We start from the raw sequence: 19,535 nt of genomic DNA on the forward strand, positions 1-19,535 counted from the left end.
TGTTCATATCAAAAAGAAAACATTTAAAAGATCTCGCTTTGAGTATGATCGTTTTTCACATGCTGAACTAGAAGATGTGGTTGTTTCTGATATTGATTCATCTGATAATGAAGCCAATCAGTTTGCTGATGATGTCATGGACATCCCGGAGGAACAAGGAGGAAATGAGGGAGGAGTCGAAAATGTTAGAGAGGATGAGAGGTCCGGGCTAGGTATAAGGCATAAAGAAAACGTTGGCCTTCCATTAGTCCAAACCACATATACTCACCGGGTTCGACCTAGGGTAGAAGACAAGAGCTCCCAACTCTTGCAAGGTCAAACCTCCTCTAGCCATTCGGAAGTCTCTCTACAGACTGACGTCTCATTATTGCATGGGCAAAATCCACGTAATCCATCCCAGTCTCTGAACCAGTCTCCTTCAGAGACTGTGGATGTTGAAGATAAAGAGACATCTACCCCTCTCTTGCCTATCGTTTCTGCACGTTTGTCTAGAACCCTTAGGACACTTACACCGATTGTTGTACCATTTGCACATCTAGGTGATGCTGTCGGAACAAACATAGAGAGCTCGGCTTCAGTGCCCTCTCAAGGATTGTTTGGAACTCCTTCCATTGCTAACATTATGCCAGCTTTGAACGAAGGCACCCGTGTAGCTGAATTGGCTCAGCAACAGTTTGAACTCTCTCGAGCTCGAGCAGTTGCTGCGGCTATTTGTGCTTTGGGTTTAACGGTTGATCTAAGTGACACCGGTGTTATGTTTGTCCATTTTCCAAAAGATTCTGGTTGTGAAGCCGAATCATCAACTGTTGTTCAAACTTTTGAACCAACAGGAAATCCTGTGACAGTTATGATGTCGTCAGGTCACTCAGTAGAACCATTTGGAACTACTGATGCGCCAGTTTCTGTTACTCCTGATACTCCGATTTCTGAATCTCCAGTTGTTGTAACACTATCACCGATTGTTCGTAATCTTGTGACTCATTTGGTTGAAGGAATTGAACAAGAACAAGAAAGTGTATTACGTGCTTCAAGATATACTATTACTGGTAAACTTCCCATGGCTCAAACCAGGTGATCACCACGTAGATTGCTTACTGGTGGTACTCTTATAATTGGTTCATCTGTTGTTACTCCAATTTCAACACCTTCTACACCTCATATTTCAACTGTTACAATTGTTATTCCTTTGTCTTCTCAACCAATCATATCAACACCACCGATTATTCAATCATCTCCAATTACATCACCGACACCCCCAGAAATTCTAGCTTCACCAACATCAATATCTACCACAACGATTCCAATTCAACAATCATTCCCTGATCCTGATTCTCCTGATTATTCTTCAAGTTCATCATCTTCGTCAGACTCTGATATTAGTGATACTTATCTGAATGACTATACTGCTAGTCGGCTTCATGAAAATGGTATATCCACTGATACTCTCATTATGGCAGTACTTCGTAGATTAAGATCTGAAGAGCCTAATATGAACCCACCAAAGAAAGCTATATGTCATTCAATTCTTTCATATCTCCATTTCTTGGATACTGACACTACTCATAAGGCTGAAACCGAAGCTCTTCAAAAGAGAATTACTGAGCTTGAACAACAATGTCGACCGGCCACTATCTTAAGGAGTCGGGATGATCAAAATCCTGATGATCAACCCGAGGGGGAGAATATTCAAGATAGTGGAGAGGGTCATAACATAACACAAGAAGCAAGTGTTCAAGAAAATGTTGCTGATGTTGCTCAAAATGATACAACAGAAGGAAATCAAGATCAAGAGATATCTGAGCAAGAAAGATTTGAAAATATGGAAGAAGTTGAAGAAGAGGTTGAAAAGCATGATCAAAGTCAAAGTGTAGATATTCTTTCATCATCTCAAGCTCATCAAGTTCATAATTCTGATTTAGATGATTTGCCTCCGCTTGTTAAATACATCTCTCATTATCACTCAACAACATCAAGTTCTGATCAATCAAGTGATCCTGATCCGTTTCAACCAGAGAATGGGGCTAATAATGATAGTGATTCTGATTCGGATGATTCTGATGATGCTACACCAAGACCAGCTATGTCTCAAGAACAATTTGAGAAAGATATCTTTGAAGAGATTATCTATGATCTGAGAGATACAAATAATCTTGATACTCCAAGAGAGCTTAGCATGGGAATTAGACATCCAAGAATTACTCGAGACAGAATTTGGCAAATAAATGAAGGGTATTTCTATGAGAATTATGCACAAATGCTAGATTTGAATACCAGGCCTGAAGAGTTAGTATGCAGGGCAAGATACATTGAAGAAAGAGCCTTCCCGATTTATTGCTCATCTGAGGAAAGACTCAACATGACCTTGAATAGGTTGAGAACATTCTTTCTATTCAGACATCAAAATCAAAGGGATGCATACTTAGAGATGATGAATGCTGAAAGTTCAGTAAGAAGTGAAGAGTGGTATAATCAGTTCCAGAGTCCGATTACAAGTGTGTTAACATTGATTGCTCCTATCAAGTATCAGAACCAAAGACTTGTCCGATTTAGAGTTCGCAGAGCTGATGGTCACATTTATGTTGTTCATGAAGAATCTTTCCAATACTTGCCAATCTCTGACATCCTCTTTCTCTACAATCAGTATGCTCATTTGATTACAAAGACTCCAGATCAACTCATTGCTTATAAAGCTCTAAAGAGTCACATTCAGGCTTTAATTAGATATTATGAGTTTAATGATTTCCAAATTGGTCTAGAAAGGAGAACAAGAAGAATCAATCTCACGAGACCAAATCAGAGAGCAGGAGGATATGAGTTGAATTCTTATCAGATTGGAGATCCAATAGAAGAATTGGATGGATTTGTTTTCATTAACAGCTTCAGAGGAAAAATCTTTGTCTGTGCATCTGATTTTCCCAAGTATTCAGATGGCACTTTGAAATATTGTTTATTCTTCCTCAGAGCCATACATGATAATCCTGATCCTTGTGAAAATGAAAACATCCAGATTCAGAGAGAAAGACACATAAGAAGGATCCAAGAGACAATTAATATGCGTCAAAGGGTTAGAGATCTTATTGCTGCCAGAACAATTAGACCAAGAGAAGGAATTATTCATACTGAGACAGGTTCATGGGTTCTTTGGAATCCAAGTCATGAACGAGGTCCTCATAATATTCCTCCAATTAACTTCCAAGATAATATCAGATTGCCTGATGAACGTCCAGAAGGTGCTAACTGGCATTTCATTCCTAAGAGGTATTGGAATGACTCTTGGAATAGTTACAAGAAAATAGCTTTTTGGAATTCTATGAATGATAAGCCATCTACATCAAAAGCAGCTCAAGATTACAAGAAAAGAAAGAACAAGAAAAGACTAGCAGAGACAACCAAGCACTAAGGAGGAGAATGTTAGAAATTCAAAATAGTGCTTAGTTGTATTTCTTTACATTGTTAATTTGTATGATTAATATAAGGTTGAGGGGGAGCTTATGTATTTTACTTAGAGTATAAATACCCCTCGAAGTCTTAACCTTTTGTAACCTTTTGTCATATTTTGCTAATATCATTTTCCCAAGCTTTCCACACACAGATTGTCTCTCTCATTACATACACTAACACACACACATCCACCATTGTTATACACCTTACTTCCACACCTGAACACGAACGATTTCTGGTATATTACACGAAGTCTCACCTGATTGGTGCTTGGATGTTGAAGTGACAACAAAAGATGAAGAACAAGGTGGAGATGGAAGAAAGGCTTTTTGGGAAGGTTGGTTCTCCCAAAAGAAAAGCTACTGATATACCTTCTGGCTCAAGGCCTGCAAAGAAGTAGCTTGTTTATATTGTAAATATTTGTACTTATAAATATTTTTCATTTCATTATGTACTTGTAACTGAACTCGACTCAGTATCTTTTATAGAGTTGCAAGTTACGACAGATCAATAGGAAATACTTTAAGTTAGAAAAACAACAAGAAAATTTTCTTAAGGCATCAATGATCTATAAGATGTCCTTGGAAATATTTTACAACTTAAACCAAAAACTTGCATTTCTAGACTTACAAACTTGTATAGATAGAAGTATAAAATGCATGCACTATTTTAGAACAAGTAGGGGAAATTTGTTAGGTCGAAAATCGACTAAGTATGATTTGTTCAAAATAGTTGAAGTTCATTGAAGGAAGCTTGCTCTAGATTCTGATGTCATTCAGAATAAAGCTCACTGAAGCTTCACTTCAGTTTCAGAATCAACCAACACTGAAGACATTCAGACTAAAATCAAAGACTGAAGACTGAAGAAGAAGATCATCTCAGAAGCAGAGCTCAGAGAAGATCTTATATGAAGACGAAACTGAAGAGGCTCAGTGTAAAAGTCTTTACAACACTTTTACACTGATTACGAGGAAGTCTTTTTGCAGGCTTTAAACTACCTTTACCCGGTTGATAACTTTATACCTAGGATTGTGATAGTTTTAGCAAAAGGTTGGGAATAAAGTATGTTAAGTCACATCAAGAAACTTACATACTTTACCTTAAACAAACATGTTATGGATTTGTCCAACAAATCCATAAATGCACCCAACCATATTTGTACGGCATATGCCATGTCCTCAAGACATGTTTGCCTATAAATATAAGACTTCTCACACTTGCAAAAATGCTTGGAACTTTGGCATTGCAACGTGTGTTATTTACTCTAAGTATTTTTATGAGTAATTCCTCGTTGGTAGATCATTTGTATTTCTAGGTTGTTTAGATATTTTCACAAGTGTGATTATCTTTGTTCCGCAACAACCTATGTATTTTGTTTATAGCAATAAATAAAATACTTGGAAAAATACATCTTGACTCATTGCCATAATACTTGATTATATTTAGTATTTATATAGTTTCAAGCAATTGTTCTTACGTATCTTACTTGTTCATATCCATTATCTGGATCGTGATTCTTAACTAGTCTTCATCTAGATTAGAATTACTTGCCATTCGGGTTACTTGATATAATAGTCATTATTATTATATTCGTATTATATCTTGTACTTGATTAACATCTTGTGTAGGTGGACTCACAATATCTGGCACAAAGACATGTTGCAAACATTATATCTGGTCTACTGGCAGTTAAATACATTAGTGAACCAATCATGCCTCTATAGGCAGTGGTATTCACTGGCTTCCCATCAGGGTCTGAATCTATTCTTAAAGGTGCAGAAATTGGAGATGATTTTGAAGGTGAGGAATTCATATCGAATTTTCTTAAAATATCTCTAACATATTTTTCTTGATTAATAAAAATACCATCACTGGTTTGTTTAATCTGGAGTCCAAGAAAAAATGTTAATTCACCCATCAAACTCATTTCAAATTTAGAAGACATGATTTTCAAAAATTTCTTGCACAAAGATTCATCAGTAGAACCAAAAATAATATCATCAACATAAACTTGTACCAACAGAAGATTACCTCTTTCACGAAGAATAAATAAGGTATTGTCAATTGCACCTCTTTTGAAACCGTTTTCTGATAAGTGTTTGGTCAGAGTATCATACCAGGCTCGAGGGCTTGTCTGAGGCCATACAGTGCGTTGTCCAGATGATATACCCAATGTGGATGCTTTTCATCAGTGAAGCCTGGAGGTTGCTTGACATAAACTTCTTCATATAATTCTCCATTCAAAAATGCACTATTTACGTCCATCTGGTAGACCTTGAACTTATGATGAGCAGAAAGGCTAAAAACATTCTGATGGCTTATAACCTTGCTACTGGTACAAATGATTCTTCAAAGTTAAGGTCTGTCTGGACGTACCCTTGTGCCACCAATCTGGCCTTATTTCTGATCACATGACCATCTTCATCAACCTTATTCCTGAAGACCCATCTGGTTCCAATTGGTTCTTTCTTGCCAACTGGAGGAGGAACCAGATTCCAACCTTTATTTCGTTTGAACTGGTGAAGCTCTTCTTGCATAGCTGTCACCCAGCTTGGGTCATTCATTGCCTCGTCAATCTTCTTCGGTTCAATCAATGATAAGAAGCTGACATATAAGCATTGTTCACTATAGGCACTTCTGGTCTGAACCCCTCTACTGGAGTCACCGATAATCTGGTTGATTGGGTGAGCTTTTGTCCACTTAGAGTATTGACCAGGATTGTTTCTGACAACAATATCAGTGCAAGAATTCAATTGATTTTCTAGAAAGGGATCTTGCCAGACAACTTCAGCATCTTCATCAGAATCTGTAAGATCACGATTTGCATCATAAAATTATTCATTTAAAGGTATTTCTTGGATTACAGGCTCAAAATCAATTGAATCTGATACTGATGGTAAAGTACGAACATCTGATCCAATAACAAGTTTAAAGGGTAGTTTGAAACTTATTGAAGAATAAAATGAAGTATTACTGGGAGGTTTTTTGATTTGCACTGGTTCTAAGTCAGGATGACTGGAAACATCTTCAGATAAATCTTTATTGTAGTTGATAGGATCATATTCACCAAAGATAATTGGACTTTCTGGGGAGAATAAAGGGTTGGCTTTTTATTGATTGCTTCATTTGACTCATCAAATGTGACATGAATTGACTCCTGGACCTTTTCCAGTCTCTTGTTGTAGATTCTGAAGGCTTTGGGAATGGCTGAATATCCTAAGAAATATTCTTCATCAGCTTTGGCATCAAATTTACCTAACTGACTGGAGTCGTTCAGGATGTATACAGGACATCCAAAAACGTGAATATAACCAATATTTGGTTTTCTATTTCTTAATATTTCATAGGATGTCTTCTTGTGTCTCTTTACATATACTGAGCGATTTTGAGTGTCGCAAGCAGTTGCAGTTGCTTCAGCCCAATACATTTTAGGAAGACCAGATTCAGCAAGCATACTCCTGGCAGCTTTTATCAGCGTTCTGTTCTTTCTTTCTACAACTCCATTCTGCTCTGGAGTGTGTGCTGATGAGAAATTCTGGGAGATGCCAGTGCCAGTGCAGAATTTTTCCAAAGTTTCATTCTGGAATTCTGTTCCATTATCACTTCTTAGCTGACACAACTTTCACTTATATTTGAGTTCAATTTGCTTGATAAGAGCGATAACTTCAGCAGCAGTTTCATTCTTTGACTTAAGAAATATTACCCAACAATATTTGAAGTATTCATCGACAATCACCAGGGTATATTTCTTACCAGCACGAGTTTGAACATTCACTGGACCAAAAAGGTCCATATGAAGCATATGAAGAGGTTCAGATATGCTAAAATTCTGTTTAGTCTTGAAACTGGTGCGTTTCTGCTTACCCATCTCACATCCTGGACATGGCCTTTCCTTTTTGAAGTAGACAGAAGGTATCCCATCTACAAGTTGTTTTCTGGACAACTTGTTAATATTTTTGAAATTTAAATGGGATAACCTTTTATGCTATAGCCAGTTTGTGTCTTAATCAGCCTTGGTATAGAAACACTGCTCTGAAGGAGAGCTTTCCATATCCATCACATACACATTCCCTTTTCTGGGAGCAATCAGTACTACCTTCCAATCCTTACTAAATACAATGCCCTGAGAGATGTTAAATAACATCCGGTAGCCATCATCACACAACTGGCTTACACTTATGAGGTTGTATTTCAAACCATTTACATAAGCCACCCGTCTGAATTTGACTTGACCATTATGCATAACACCATATCCCTCAGTTTTTCCAGAACCATCATTTCCAAAAGTAATAGAGGGTCCGTCTAAAACTACGAACTTCTCTAGCAGGGTCTTACATCCGGTCATTGTCCTTCAAGCAACGCTGTCAAGATACCAAATATATTTCTTTCGATTGCCCTGCACATCCACCAGATTATTAGTTTAAAGGTTTACGAACCCATCGACTGATGGGTTCTCTGGATCCACAAGGATGGATCCCAACTGGTATCTGGTTGATTTCACTTTCAAAAATAGTGGGTTTCTCAGTAAACACCAGTGGAACTGACAGTTTTGAAACCTTTTTCTTTTTCTCATCAACAGGTGTGCTCGATTTTTCTTTCTTGGAAAAAGGTTTTGTATTTTGTTTAGGGCCAGAGGAAGTACCCTCAAAATTGTTAATTCTGGCATTGCAACTTTGAACTTGACGAGCCAGTAGTTGAAACTGACTCTCCAGCTTTAACAAAATAGTTTCTTCAGATGGCACCATAGCCTTTCCAAATGACTGTACTGTTGGCTTAGGTGGAGGAACAACATTTTTCTTTTTCTGAACCTAGGGTTCTTTAGAAGATGATTGTGGCAAAGGTTTATTCTGCTTAACCTTCTTGACTGGAGCATTCATCTGGGGAGCTCCAGTCTTAACCTCAAACAATTGAATAGGAGGAATAATACAAGTTTTGGGTGTTGTTAGTTCATCATAAATAGTGCTAGGTTTTAACACCCGGTCAACAACAGGTATTAATGCAGCAACATTGACATCACCCCCAGATATGCACGTTTTTGGGAGGGGTACTGCTTACGTGCAGCATCATATGGTTTCTTGGGCTCAAGCCATGACTGGATAACATGTTTTTCTTTTGTTAAAATATTTTCTAGTTCTTCTTTTTCTTGGACCAGTTGTTTAGTAACCAAAACTTGTGCTTTGAAAGCGAGTTCAATATCTTGCAATTCTTTTAACTTTGATTGTAAATTTGTTGGGCTCAAGCAACTGATGACTTCCTCCAGTTGAGATCATAAGACTAGAATCTGAAGACCTTCCAGTTGAAGTCAAAGACAACAAATGGAAGACAGAGATTGGCAATGGCAGCGAAGCCCAATTGACAATCTACCAGATCAATCAACTGGAGAATCCTCCAGTGTAAATGGTCTTACAAAGCTTTACACTGATTACGAGGAGGACCTTTTTACTCTACATCCTTTTAACCGGACAATGATATTGTCTCTGGATAAAGGTGCAAAGATGTAGAGTGGTTGAATAAAGTAAACTTTTGTCTTACTTTATTTAGCACACACAAAGGATTATTTAAACAATACTTTTGTATGCTGTCAACCATATTTGTACGTCGATGTTGAGATCCCTATGCTCAATCTTCGACTATAAATAGAGGTCCTTGCACAACCATTTTTAACAACTTTGCAAATACATATATTCTGCAATATTGGTGAACTTGTGCAATATTCTCTCAATCGCAAAAAGGAACATTTCACAACTCTAAGTGTTTCGATTGTTTAGGAGAATTTCCAAGTTTAGATCAATTGTAATTCATGGGTTGTTAGGATATTTACATTCATGTATTATCTTGGTTCCGCAACAACCTTGTATTTTATTTAAACAATCAATAAATAAAATATACTTGAAAACTACATATTGTCTCACCAGTTTATATACTTGTCATTTATATTGTTGCATTGTATTAATTTACGTATTCTGTCACCTTAATACATTTACGTATTAATTTACACCTCAATACTTAATTCCAGTTAACCTGGTACACGATCAATCTAAACTGGTTATATCCAGATTAATTGATTGTGTTGCAAAGTTCACTCACCATCGACATAGAGGTGTCTTCAGCACCCATCTAGTAATAGTTGGGACTTACAAGTGGTATCAGAGCAGGCAGGTTGAATTGTTTCAATTCTATAACCTAGGTCTACTTTGATGGCTGCTGAAGGTGAGAATGGTTCTGGTACAAATGAATCTAATCCTAATATTGCTACTCCTTTAAATACTAACCCTCCTCCTCCTCCTCCAACTCCTGGAGCTAACCACGTTCATGTACATTACTCTAACTCTCCTGTTCCCAAATTCGATGGGAATGGTGAGACATTTGGTACATGGAAGGCTAGAATGCTCTTGCATTTTAGTGGGATAGAGAGGTATATGTTGAAAATCCTTAAGAATGGACCATATATACCCATGTCCAATGGTGTTAGCCCTCTTCTCGACCCTACTGGGAGAAGAGACACCAGGGAGAAATCTGAGGAACATTGGTCAGATGAGGATCGCAGATTGGTTGATCTTGATACTAAACTGAAAAACATGATCCTTTCTGCTATACCTGATGAACTAATTCCTACTCTTGTGCTATTTCCTAGTGCAAAATCTATGTGGGATGAACTAGTTCTCCAGTTTGAAGGAGGAAATGACACCATTGTCACCAGAAAGGTTGCTCTTAACAAGAAGTATGAATCCTTCTTTGCTCTTCCCAATGAAAGTTTAACTGGTACTTATACCAGATTTACTAGCCTAATTAATCAACTTAGAGGCTTGGGAGTAGAGAAGGATAAGGATATTCTTCTTGAAAAATTCTGTGATGTTTTGCCATCCAAATGGGCACACATGGTTCTTGTCTTAAGACAAGGAAAGACCTTGCATAGCCATACTCTTCTTCCCTTTATGGAGCCTTCAGATTCACTGAAGATAACGATGCTGCAAGATTATTGGCTGAGCAAAATGCTTTAAACCATGCTCAGAGTTCCAAGGCTGCCAACTTTTCTGGGCAACCTTGTGCTGCTTTAATGTCTACTGAGAATGTCCAGTCACATTCTATGAAGGAAATGTTAAACAACTTACTGAACTCTGGCCTAACCACAAATCTCAGTGACGGTTGTGAGGAAACTGACGATGATGATCTGGTAGCCATGATTGCTAAAACCTTTAATAGGTTTAAGCATAAATCTAATCGATTTAATGGGTCCAATAATGCTTCCAGTTCAATTTCTATGGATAAGGCTAATCTTACCTGCTACAAATGTGGTAAGAAAGGCCATTTCATGAAGGAATGCAGATCTAGTCAGATGAACAACCAAACTGGTCCTATTGTCCCAAATTTTGTTAAAACTGATGATTATAAGGCCAAATACAAGAAACTTAAGACACAGATTGCTCTCATGTCACTTGAACAAGAAAACGAGAAAGAAAAGAACAAGTGCATGATGGCTCAAACTGAAGGGAAATGGGAACTCTCTGATGATTCATCTGATGATGAAAAAGAGATTAGAGATGTGTGTTTCATGGCATTGGAGAATCAACAACCAGTGGTGAAAGATGATGTTGTGTCAGGAAGATGGGTTGACATCATTTTAAAGAAGGTAAGGGATTATGATGTCGAGATAGATTCAGAATTGAAACTAGATATTGCTGAATCATTGAATGATGACTTGTTATTTGTTGAAACCATGAGAACTGACTGTGAAAGATACTTAGAAACAGTTTTGGTTGAATTTAACAACATGAAAGGTCAAGTAAATGATTTGCAAAGTGTCCAGTTGGCTCTTAAAGAGTCAGATTTGAAAAATGAGGCATTGGAAAGAGATAACAAAAAACTAAAATTTGATCTTGAAAAGGAACACATGGTTATCAATTCTTGGGTACAAGCATCTGGTAAAAATTATGACGCTTTCTCTAAAACCATTGATGCTCAAAAAACTGCCTGGAAATCTGGTGATCTTCAGATGGCAGCTGTTTTACCCATAATTCACCAATTGCCAGAATCTGTTAGGGTTGAAACTCCTTATGATTCCTCTGACACTGTCAAATCTGAATCCACTAAGACCAACCCTGTTGAGGTCAAAACTGGAGCCAAGAAGGCTAAAGCTCCAGTTAAAAAGGAATCTAGTGACAATCCTTTACCTCATAAGTCAAATGAGTCCTCAACTCAAAAGACTAAAACCCCCGCTGAGCCCAAGTCCATAGGTCAGCAGCCTAATGAAAAAAACATTTTGTTAAAAATGGAGAATCAACTCCAAAATTTGTCAAGGCAGGTACAAAGTTGTACTGCCAGAATTAAAAATTTGGAAGGAGTTGCATCTTCTTCTGTTGAAAAACAAAATGTTAAAACTCCTCCTCAAAAACAAAAGATAAAACAATCTGCTCAGAAAGGAGCAAACATCGAAAAGAAAAAGGAGGTCAATGTCCCACTAAAACCAATTGTTTTTACTCCAGAAACTGGAGAGAACCCTCCAGTTTCTTCATCCAGTTCTACACCAAGTCAAGCACCTGGGACTTCTCAGAAGAAGTCCAGTTGACAATGGGCAGATCCAGTTCACAAAAGTTGCGTTTGTCAATGGTTTGAAATATAACCTGATAAGTGTTAGTCAACTTTGTGATGATGGATATAGGGTACTGTTCGACATTGCTCAAGGCACTGTTTTTAACAAGGATTGGAAGGTAGTCATGATTGCACCAAGAAAAGGGAATGTGTACATCATTGACATGGAGCCTGCTCCAAAAGAGCATTGTTTCTATGTCAAGGCTGATGAGGACACCAACTGGCTGTGGCATAAACGGTTATCCCATCTTAATTTCAAAAATATCAACAAGTTGTCAAGGAAGCAACTGGTTGATGGGATACCTTTGTTCTCCTTTACAAAGGAGAAGCCATGTCCAGGGTGTGAAATGGGCAAAAAGAAACGAGCCAGTTTCAAGACCAGGCAGAATTTCAGTATCACTGAACCTCTTCACATGCTTCATATGGATCTATTTGGTCCAGTGAATGTTCAAACTAAAGCTGGTAAGAGGTACACTTTAGTTGTGGTCGATGAATACACCAGATTTTGTTGGGTGATATTTATCAGATCAAAGAGTGATGCACCTGGTGAAATTATCTCTCTCATCAAGCGAATTGAACTCAAGTATACCAAGAAAGTGTGTCAGTTGCGAAGTGATAATGGTACAGAATTCATTCATAAAGAATTGGAGACATTTTGCACTGACACTAGCGTTTCTTAAAACTTTTCGTCAGCTCGTTCTCCAGAACAAAATGGTGTGGTTGAAAGGAAGAATCGCACATTGATTGAAGCTGCCAGAAGTATGTTATCTGAATCTAGTCTTCCCACCTGTTTTTGTGCTGAAGCTGTGGCAACTGCTTGTCACACCCTAAACCGGTCAGTTTATGTAAAGAGACACAGGAAGACTGCCTATGAAGTCCTCAGGAATCGTAAACCAAATATTGGATACTTCCATGTATTTGGTTGTCCTGTTTACATTTTAAACGATTCCAGTCAGTTGGGAAAATTTGATGCAAAAGCTGATGAAGGTGTCTTTGTGGGGTATTCAGATATTAGAAAAGCCTATAGAGTTTATAATTATAGACTCCAAAAGGTACATGAGACAATTCATGTCACATTCGATGAATCAAATGAAGCAATCAACAAAAGACCAACCCTTGATTTATCTTCAGTTGTCCCAGTTGATTTTGGTGTATCTGATCAGGTTCATCAATCAGTTAGTACACCCGAAAATGTTTCCAGACATCAAGTCTTGGAACCAGCTAAAGAAAAGAAGAACTTCAGTGACACCTCATTTTATCCTTCTATCAGTTTTAACCTACCTGAAAAACTGGTAATTGGATCTGATGTACGTGCCACAACAACATCAGAACCAGTTCAAGCTTCTCCAGTTCTTCAAGATATACCTTTGTTTGAAGAAAATCATGTTAACTCTTCAGTTGACACTGATGATGAAGTTGAAGTAGTTGGACTGATCCTCCTCCAGTTGCTACATCTGTTGGAGATCGTCAGGTGTCTTGCACTGATGTTGTAATATATCAACCTAGTCAATATACTAAATGGACTGCTGCTCATCCCATCGAGCAGATTATTGGCAATCCTGATAGTAAGTGTTGATGCACGTTGATGTGACAACAGCAACTTAGATTTAATATGTTGTTTAGATTGAGACATTATGTTAATTTATGTCGTATCTATATATGTAATTGATAGATTATGGACTTTATGTTTTGGTAATGATCGATTACATGTTTTGGAGTTGTATATATATATATGTGTTATGTATGATGTTTGTTGTGTGATATACAAGTACAAACATAATATGTGTTAGGATTCCTTAAGATGAAACACTTAGGAATATAACCAAGTATTACATCTAACGAAGATAAAGTATATCTTCGTTAGAGGCAAACGAAGATAAACTTCGTTTGGTACAAACGAAGATTAACTTCGTTAGATGGGCTGGCAGCTAAGTTCGTAAGAACAAAGCCCAGCAAGCCCAGTTCGACCTGAAACATATATATACGAACGAATACCCTAAGATTAAAGACGTTCGACATACAAGTACTCCAGAGACCTAAGTTCGTTCTATAGCTTATAGAAACGAAGATAGGACAATACGGCTGATTATTTATTTGATAATTAGCGATATACCAATTTACTAATCAAACTAGTTATCTCGTGAGGATTCCGCACTCACGACATAATCATAGACGATCTCGAGAGCGATCAATAGCTATCGAGGGACTCACAAGTGGTATCAGAGCCAATCGATTTCTTATCGAAGGTTCGAGATCGTTTTGTTTGATTCTTTTCTCTGAAAATCAACCTCCCGACACCCTTACTGTCGCTAACTTCGTTTTCTCAAACGAATTTAGCAAACGAAATTAACCTCATCTTCGTTTCTAGTTCTTCCAACATTTTTAGCTTTATTTTCGTTAAGTTCCTTCAAACGAATTTCAAGTTATCTTCGTTACTCTCACCTTACGGATTTTTGCTTTATCTTCGTTCTTTCCTTCAAACGAAGATAATTCTATCTTCGTTTTCTCCTGCAAACGAAGTTAATCCTATCTTCGTTTCTCTCATTCAAACGAATTTAAGCTCTATCTTCGTTCAGTGCAAAAAATTCCGAAATGGCTTCCTCGTCAACCAACACTGCTGTTGCTCAATACCTGAATTCTCTTGTCTATCATGATCATCTCGTTGGACGTACTAATTCTCCACCGAAGTTAGTTTCATTGGCTGACTTCTGGGCGTGGAGAGGTCGATTTGAAGATTATATTCAACGAGAAGATTTGAATATGTGGATTATGATCACTGAAGGATATGAATGGCCAACTCTTACTGTAAACGGTGTTACAACTAATTACAAAGTAGGAGAATTAAAAGGTGAAGAAAAATCCTTGTATGCTGTTGAAGTTAAGGCTCTTTCTACTCTTAGAATGTGCATTCCTCAAGAATTAGTGCACTTGTTTCCTAAACAGGAGTACAAGACTTCCAAGCAACTGTTCGATGCTATTGAAGCTCACTGTGAAGGTGATCCATTATTGAAGCAAAATCGAGTTAAGATGCTTAAGAAACAATTTGATTGCTTTAATGCTACCAAGAACGAACTAGTTGAGGATCTTATCTTGAGATTTCAACATCTTCTTGCTGAGTTAGCCTATTTTGATCTTAAGTATACTCCTACTGAGATAGTGGATAAATTCTTGGATGGTCTGCCGAAAGCTTATAAAGAATTTCGTCATGGATTGCAAGAAAGAGCTGATTATGCATCTCTTCGTATAGATGGTGTTATATCCACATTAAGAAACAGAGAAATGAAGGATAAGGCAAAGGATCTCCAAGACAACTTCACACAAGATCCATCTCTTTATCATGCCACTATGAAGAATCCTACAGCTGATATTAATGCATTCTTTTCTGGAGTTGGTTCTTCTGGCACGAAAGAAGGTCCTAATTGTATTATGGATGGAGATGATTCTGCAGGTTTCATGGCTTCTGATGCTGGTTTCAAGGCTCGAAAGACAAATGAGAATGCCAAGCCTGGAAATATGTCGTTTGGTAACATTTCATCTACTTCTGCTGGTTACAAGTCTATGCCTATGGATATGAAATCTGCTGAGGGAAGGATGAATGTCTTTGCTGCAATGTGTGCTGCACATGAAGCTTTTGTTGCTGGGAGGATCACGGATCTAGCACTCATTGATGAAGATTATGACCAAATAGATCCAGATGATGTTGAAGAAATGGATCTGAAATGGAATTTGGCGATGATCACTAGGAGAGTGCAAAGGTTTATGCAGCGAACAGGTCGACAACTTATTGGGGGTACTCAGGGCTTTGACAAGTCAAAGGTTAAGTGCTATAATTGCGATGGCTTTGGACATTTTGCCAAAGAATGTCAACGACCAAAGAGAGATGTCAACATTACCCCTACCCGTCAAGATAGAGGTGGTAATCGTCCTTTTAATCAGAATGCAAGTAGAGCTCTCTTGTTGACTGAAGATACTACTGGAAATAGCAATGACAAGGCTATCGTAGCTGCTCAACCTGATGGTTCTTATGTCTGGAATCTTCCACAGGATGAGACTAATAATGCTTATTTGGCCGAAATAGTTGATGATATGGCTCAAATAGCAGATTCTGTTGAGGATTTCTTGGACACCTCAGTTTACCACAGTGATGAGCATCTGTATGAAAATGCTCAAAGCTCGAACTTGGAATCTTCTACTCAGGTATATGACACTGATTCTGAGTCGGATGAAGAGGTTGAGGTTGCTGATACGAAAGATTCTGGAGAGGTGAACGCTGCTGAGAACAAAGACGATTCTGCTACTGAAAAGGTTGAAAAGACGATTGAAGAGCAGATGAACGAGTATGAAATTCCAGCAGGCATGAGTGTGGATGACTTTGTTGCGTACATGGCAGACTGCAAAGAAGCAGATCAACAGGTATCTTATTCTCTTCGTACTATTGTTCATGTTTGCCAAATTGTTAATCGAATGTTTGATGAAATTGAACAAAAGAATGAACGAATTAAGCATTTAGAATCCGTTGTTAATGCTGCTCATGAAGAAAGAGATAAATTGATTAAAAAAGATTAGACTGTCATTGAAAGAGAAAGATTTTTAAAGGATAGGATTAAATCTTTAGAGTCTGACATTAATGCTATGAAAGACAAAGTTAAACATGCTGTGGCTGTAGAAAGAGTAGGTGGTGAAGCTTATGCATTATTAGCTAAGAAGTGTTCTACTATCGAGAAAGAACTAGCTGATGCTAGAATAGAAATAGTGGACTTACAAGCTAAGGTTGATTCACTAGACATGATGAGCTTTTGATGCATATGCAAAAATTTGGGGACTCTCCATCTAAGAGTTCTGACTCTGCTAAGGTTTCTTACAATAGCATGCCTCCTCCTTTCAACAATAATTATACTCCTGTAGAACCTAATATCCCGGAAGTCCTACTTCAACCTAGTGTTGATGTTGGTAAATCTCAAGACTCGTCTCCTAAGCCTACTTTGACTGAGGAGACAACAGTGTCTAAAGGAGTTTCTTCTCAACCTACCAAGGAAGAGAAATTGAAAGGTGTCGTCCTAGATTCGTCCACTTCTTATGGTCAAAAAGACAGTATTACTCACTTTACACTTCGTAAGAGTAGTAGGGTCTACACTGAGTTAGAATTCCCGTTATCATTAATTGACCCTAAGAGGATTGATAAAGTCTGGAATGTTGATATTAAGGATATGAAGCGATTAAGTCAGTTGCGTCAAACTCCTTTACCTAAGCAGTCTAGGATTAGTCAATCTGAAGATGAATTAGTTGTTAATATCGAAGCAACTAAGGCTTTGAAGCATATCTTAATGCTGCTCGACAGAAGTCCCCAAGTAAGTCTAGGACATCACCGACCAAACGAGACCATAAGGATCCTAGTAAAACAAGTAAATCAGTGGACAATAGTGTATCTGTAAGTACCAATAATAAGGTAGATACAAAGAAACAACCTAAGGTCCTCTCTTGCTTTGCTTGTCATGAAAAAGGTCATGTTTACAGTGTATGTCCTAATCGACCTCGGCGATCAGGTTCTCCTTCAAAGGTTACCACCTCGGAAGGTAAAAGGGGGTTGGGTAATGCTAAACAGGTTTATGAAACTAAAGTTCAATCTTCTTCAAAACTGTTTACTATCCCTCAACGACGTGACTCTCCACCAAAAGGTTCTTCTCCTATGGGACAAAGATTCACTACCCCCAGTGGGAGTTCAAGTCGGTCACACACACCTTCAAGTCGTAATTTCTTTTATGACCGAAATCATTCAAGTGTTCGACCTTCTTTTGGCCTTCATTCCTCAAGACCTTCTCCAACGAACGGTCAGAAGTCTTCTCCAGTAAGAAGACAAGTTGAGAATCAAGTCACACCCACGGCTTCTAGCAATGGATATTGGACTGAACTGATTCTCAAGGATGAGAAGGGACGACCCAAACCTATGAAGGTTTGGGTCCCCAATGATAACTAATATTTCTCATTTGATGTGCAGGGAGTTCCTAGGAAACCTATTCATTTGTGGTACCTTGACAGTGGATGCTCCAGGCACATGACAGGGGACAAGAAGCTCTTGTCCAATTATACTGGTATAAATGGGTCATATGTTAGTTTTGCTGGTTCCAAGGGCGGCAACATCACCGGTCAAGGAGATGTCGTCAATGGACAACTAACTCTAGAAAGAGTTAATTATGTGGAACAACTTACTCACAATCTAATGAGTGTCTCACAGATCTGTGATAAGGGCAACAATGTTCATTTCACAGAAAAGGAGGCATACATCTTGAAGCCGGGTTTTGTTATTCCAGAAGAATGGATTATGCTCAAAGCTCCTAGGAAGAGAGACATCTATGGTTTAATTTTAGGTGTTGATAATCCAAAGGAGCCCCTTTGTTTGTTGAGCAAGGCAAATGAGTCTGAATCTCTCCTATGGCATCGTAGAATGGGACATATCAACTTTCGGAAAATGAATGAACTTATCAGTCTTGGGTTAGTTGACGGTGTGCCTGTTAAGAAGTTTGGGATGGAAGATAAGTGTGTACCGTGTTTGAAAGGAAAGCAACATAAGAATCCGCATAAATCCAAGGTACTCAACTCCATTTCCAAACCATTCGAATTACTTCATATGGATCTCTTTGGTCCTGTGAACAGAAGAAGCATTGGAGGGATGTCTTACTGTTTGGTGATCACTGATGATTACTCGCGGTACTCATGGGTATTTTTTCTGAAGACCAAGGATGAGACTGCCGAACGATTTATGGATTTTGTCAAGCAAGTTGAAAATGTCCATGGAGTCAAAGTTAAGAGAATCAGGAGTGACAATGGCACTGAGTTCAAGAATAATACTATTACTGTATTTTGCTTGACCAAAGGAATTCAACATCAGTACAGTGCACCATATGAGCCACAACAGAATGGAGTGGCTGAACGGAAGAACAGGACGCTAATTGAGACAGCCAGGACGATGCTTGCTGATTCAGGGCTTCCTACTACTTTCTGGGGAGAGGCAGTGAATACAGCTTGTCACATTCTGAATCGGGTTTTAACAGTGAAACGGTTTAAGAAGACTAGTTATGAACTATTGCACAACAAAAACCCAATTTACAAAATGTTGAGCCTTTCGGTGTTCCGTGCACTTTTCTTAAAACTCTTCCTCAAGGGAAATTTGAACCTAAATCTGAGGAGGGTTTCTTTTTGGGCTATGTTCCAAGTACACCGATTAGGCGAGTGTACAATCAGAAGACTGGCAAAGTAGATCTTGGTACAAATGTTGTAATTGTCAGTCACAAACCTGCTGTACACCTTGGTCCTGCTAATCATTTTGATTATGACGGTGTCTTCACTTCTTTTCGTGGTCCTGTTTCTTTTGCAGGTGTTCCAACAGTGGAGGATGTCGTTACTCTTCATGATCCTTTGGATGGTGGACCGGTTTCTGGTTCTTCTTCCGGTCCCTCACCAATGGTTGAGCCTACCTCTGAATCTGGAGAATCTAGTGGGACAAAAGT

The 19,535-nt window shown here is 38.2% G+C and overlaps 1 protein-coding gene across 1 annotated transcript; it reads left to right on the forward strand.

The window, feature by feature from the left end:
• Positions 1-850: 850 nt before the first annotated feature.
• LOC122587757 (dentin sialophosphoprotein-like) lies at positions 851-2,814 on the forward strand. The gene is made up of 4 exons (XM_043759923.1): positions 851-1,046; positions 1,260-1,427; positions 1,773-2,082; positions 2,757-2,814. The coding sequence occupies exons 1-4, from the start codon at positions 851-853 to the stop codon at positions 2,812-2,814; spliced, it is 732 nt and encodes a 243-aa protein (XP_043615858.1).
• Positions 2,815-19,535: the final 16,721 nt, after the last annotated feature.

Source organism: Erigeron canadensis, chromosome 2, assembly GCF_010389155.1.
Source record: "Erigeron canadensis isolate Cc75 chromosome 2, C_canadensis_v1, whole genome shotgun sequence".
Classification (NCBI taxonomy): domain Eukaryota; kingdom Viridiplantae; phylum Streptophyta; class Magnoliopsida; order Asterales; family Asteraceae; genus Erigeron; species Erigeron canadensis.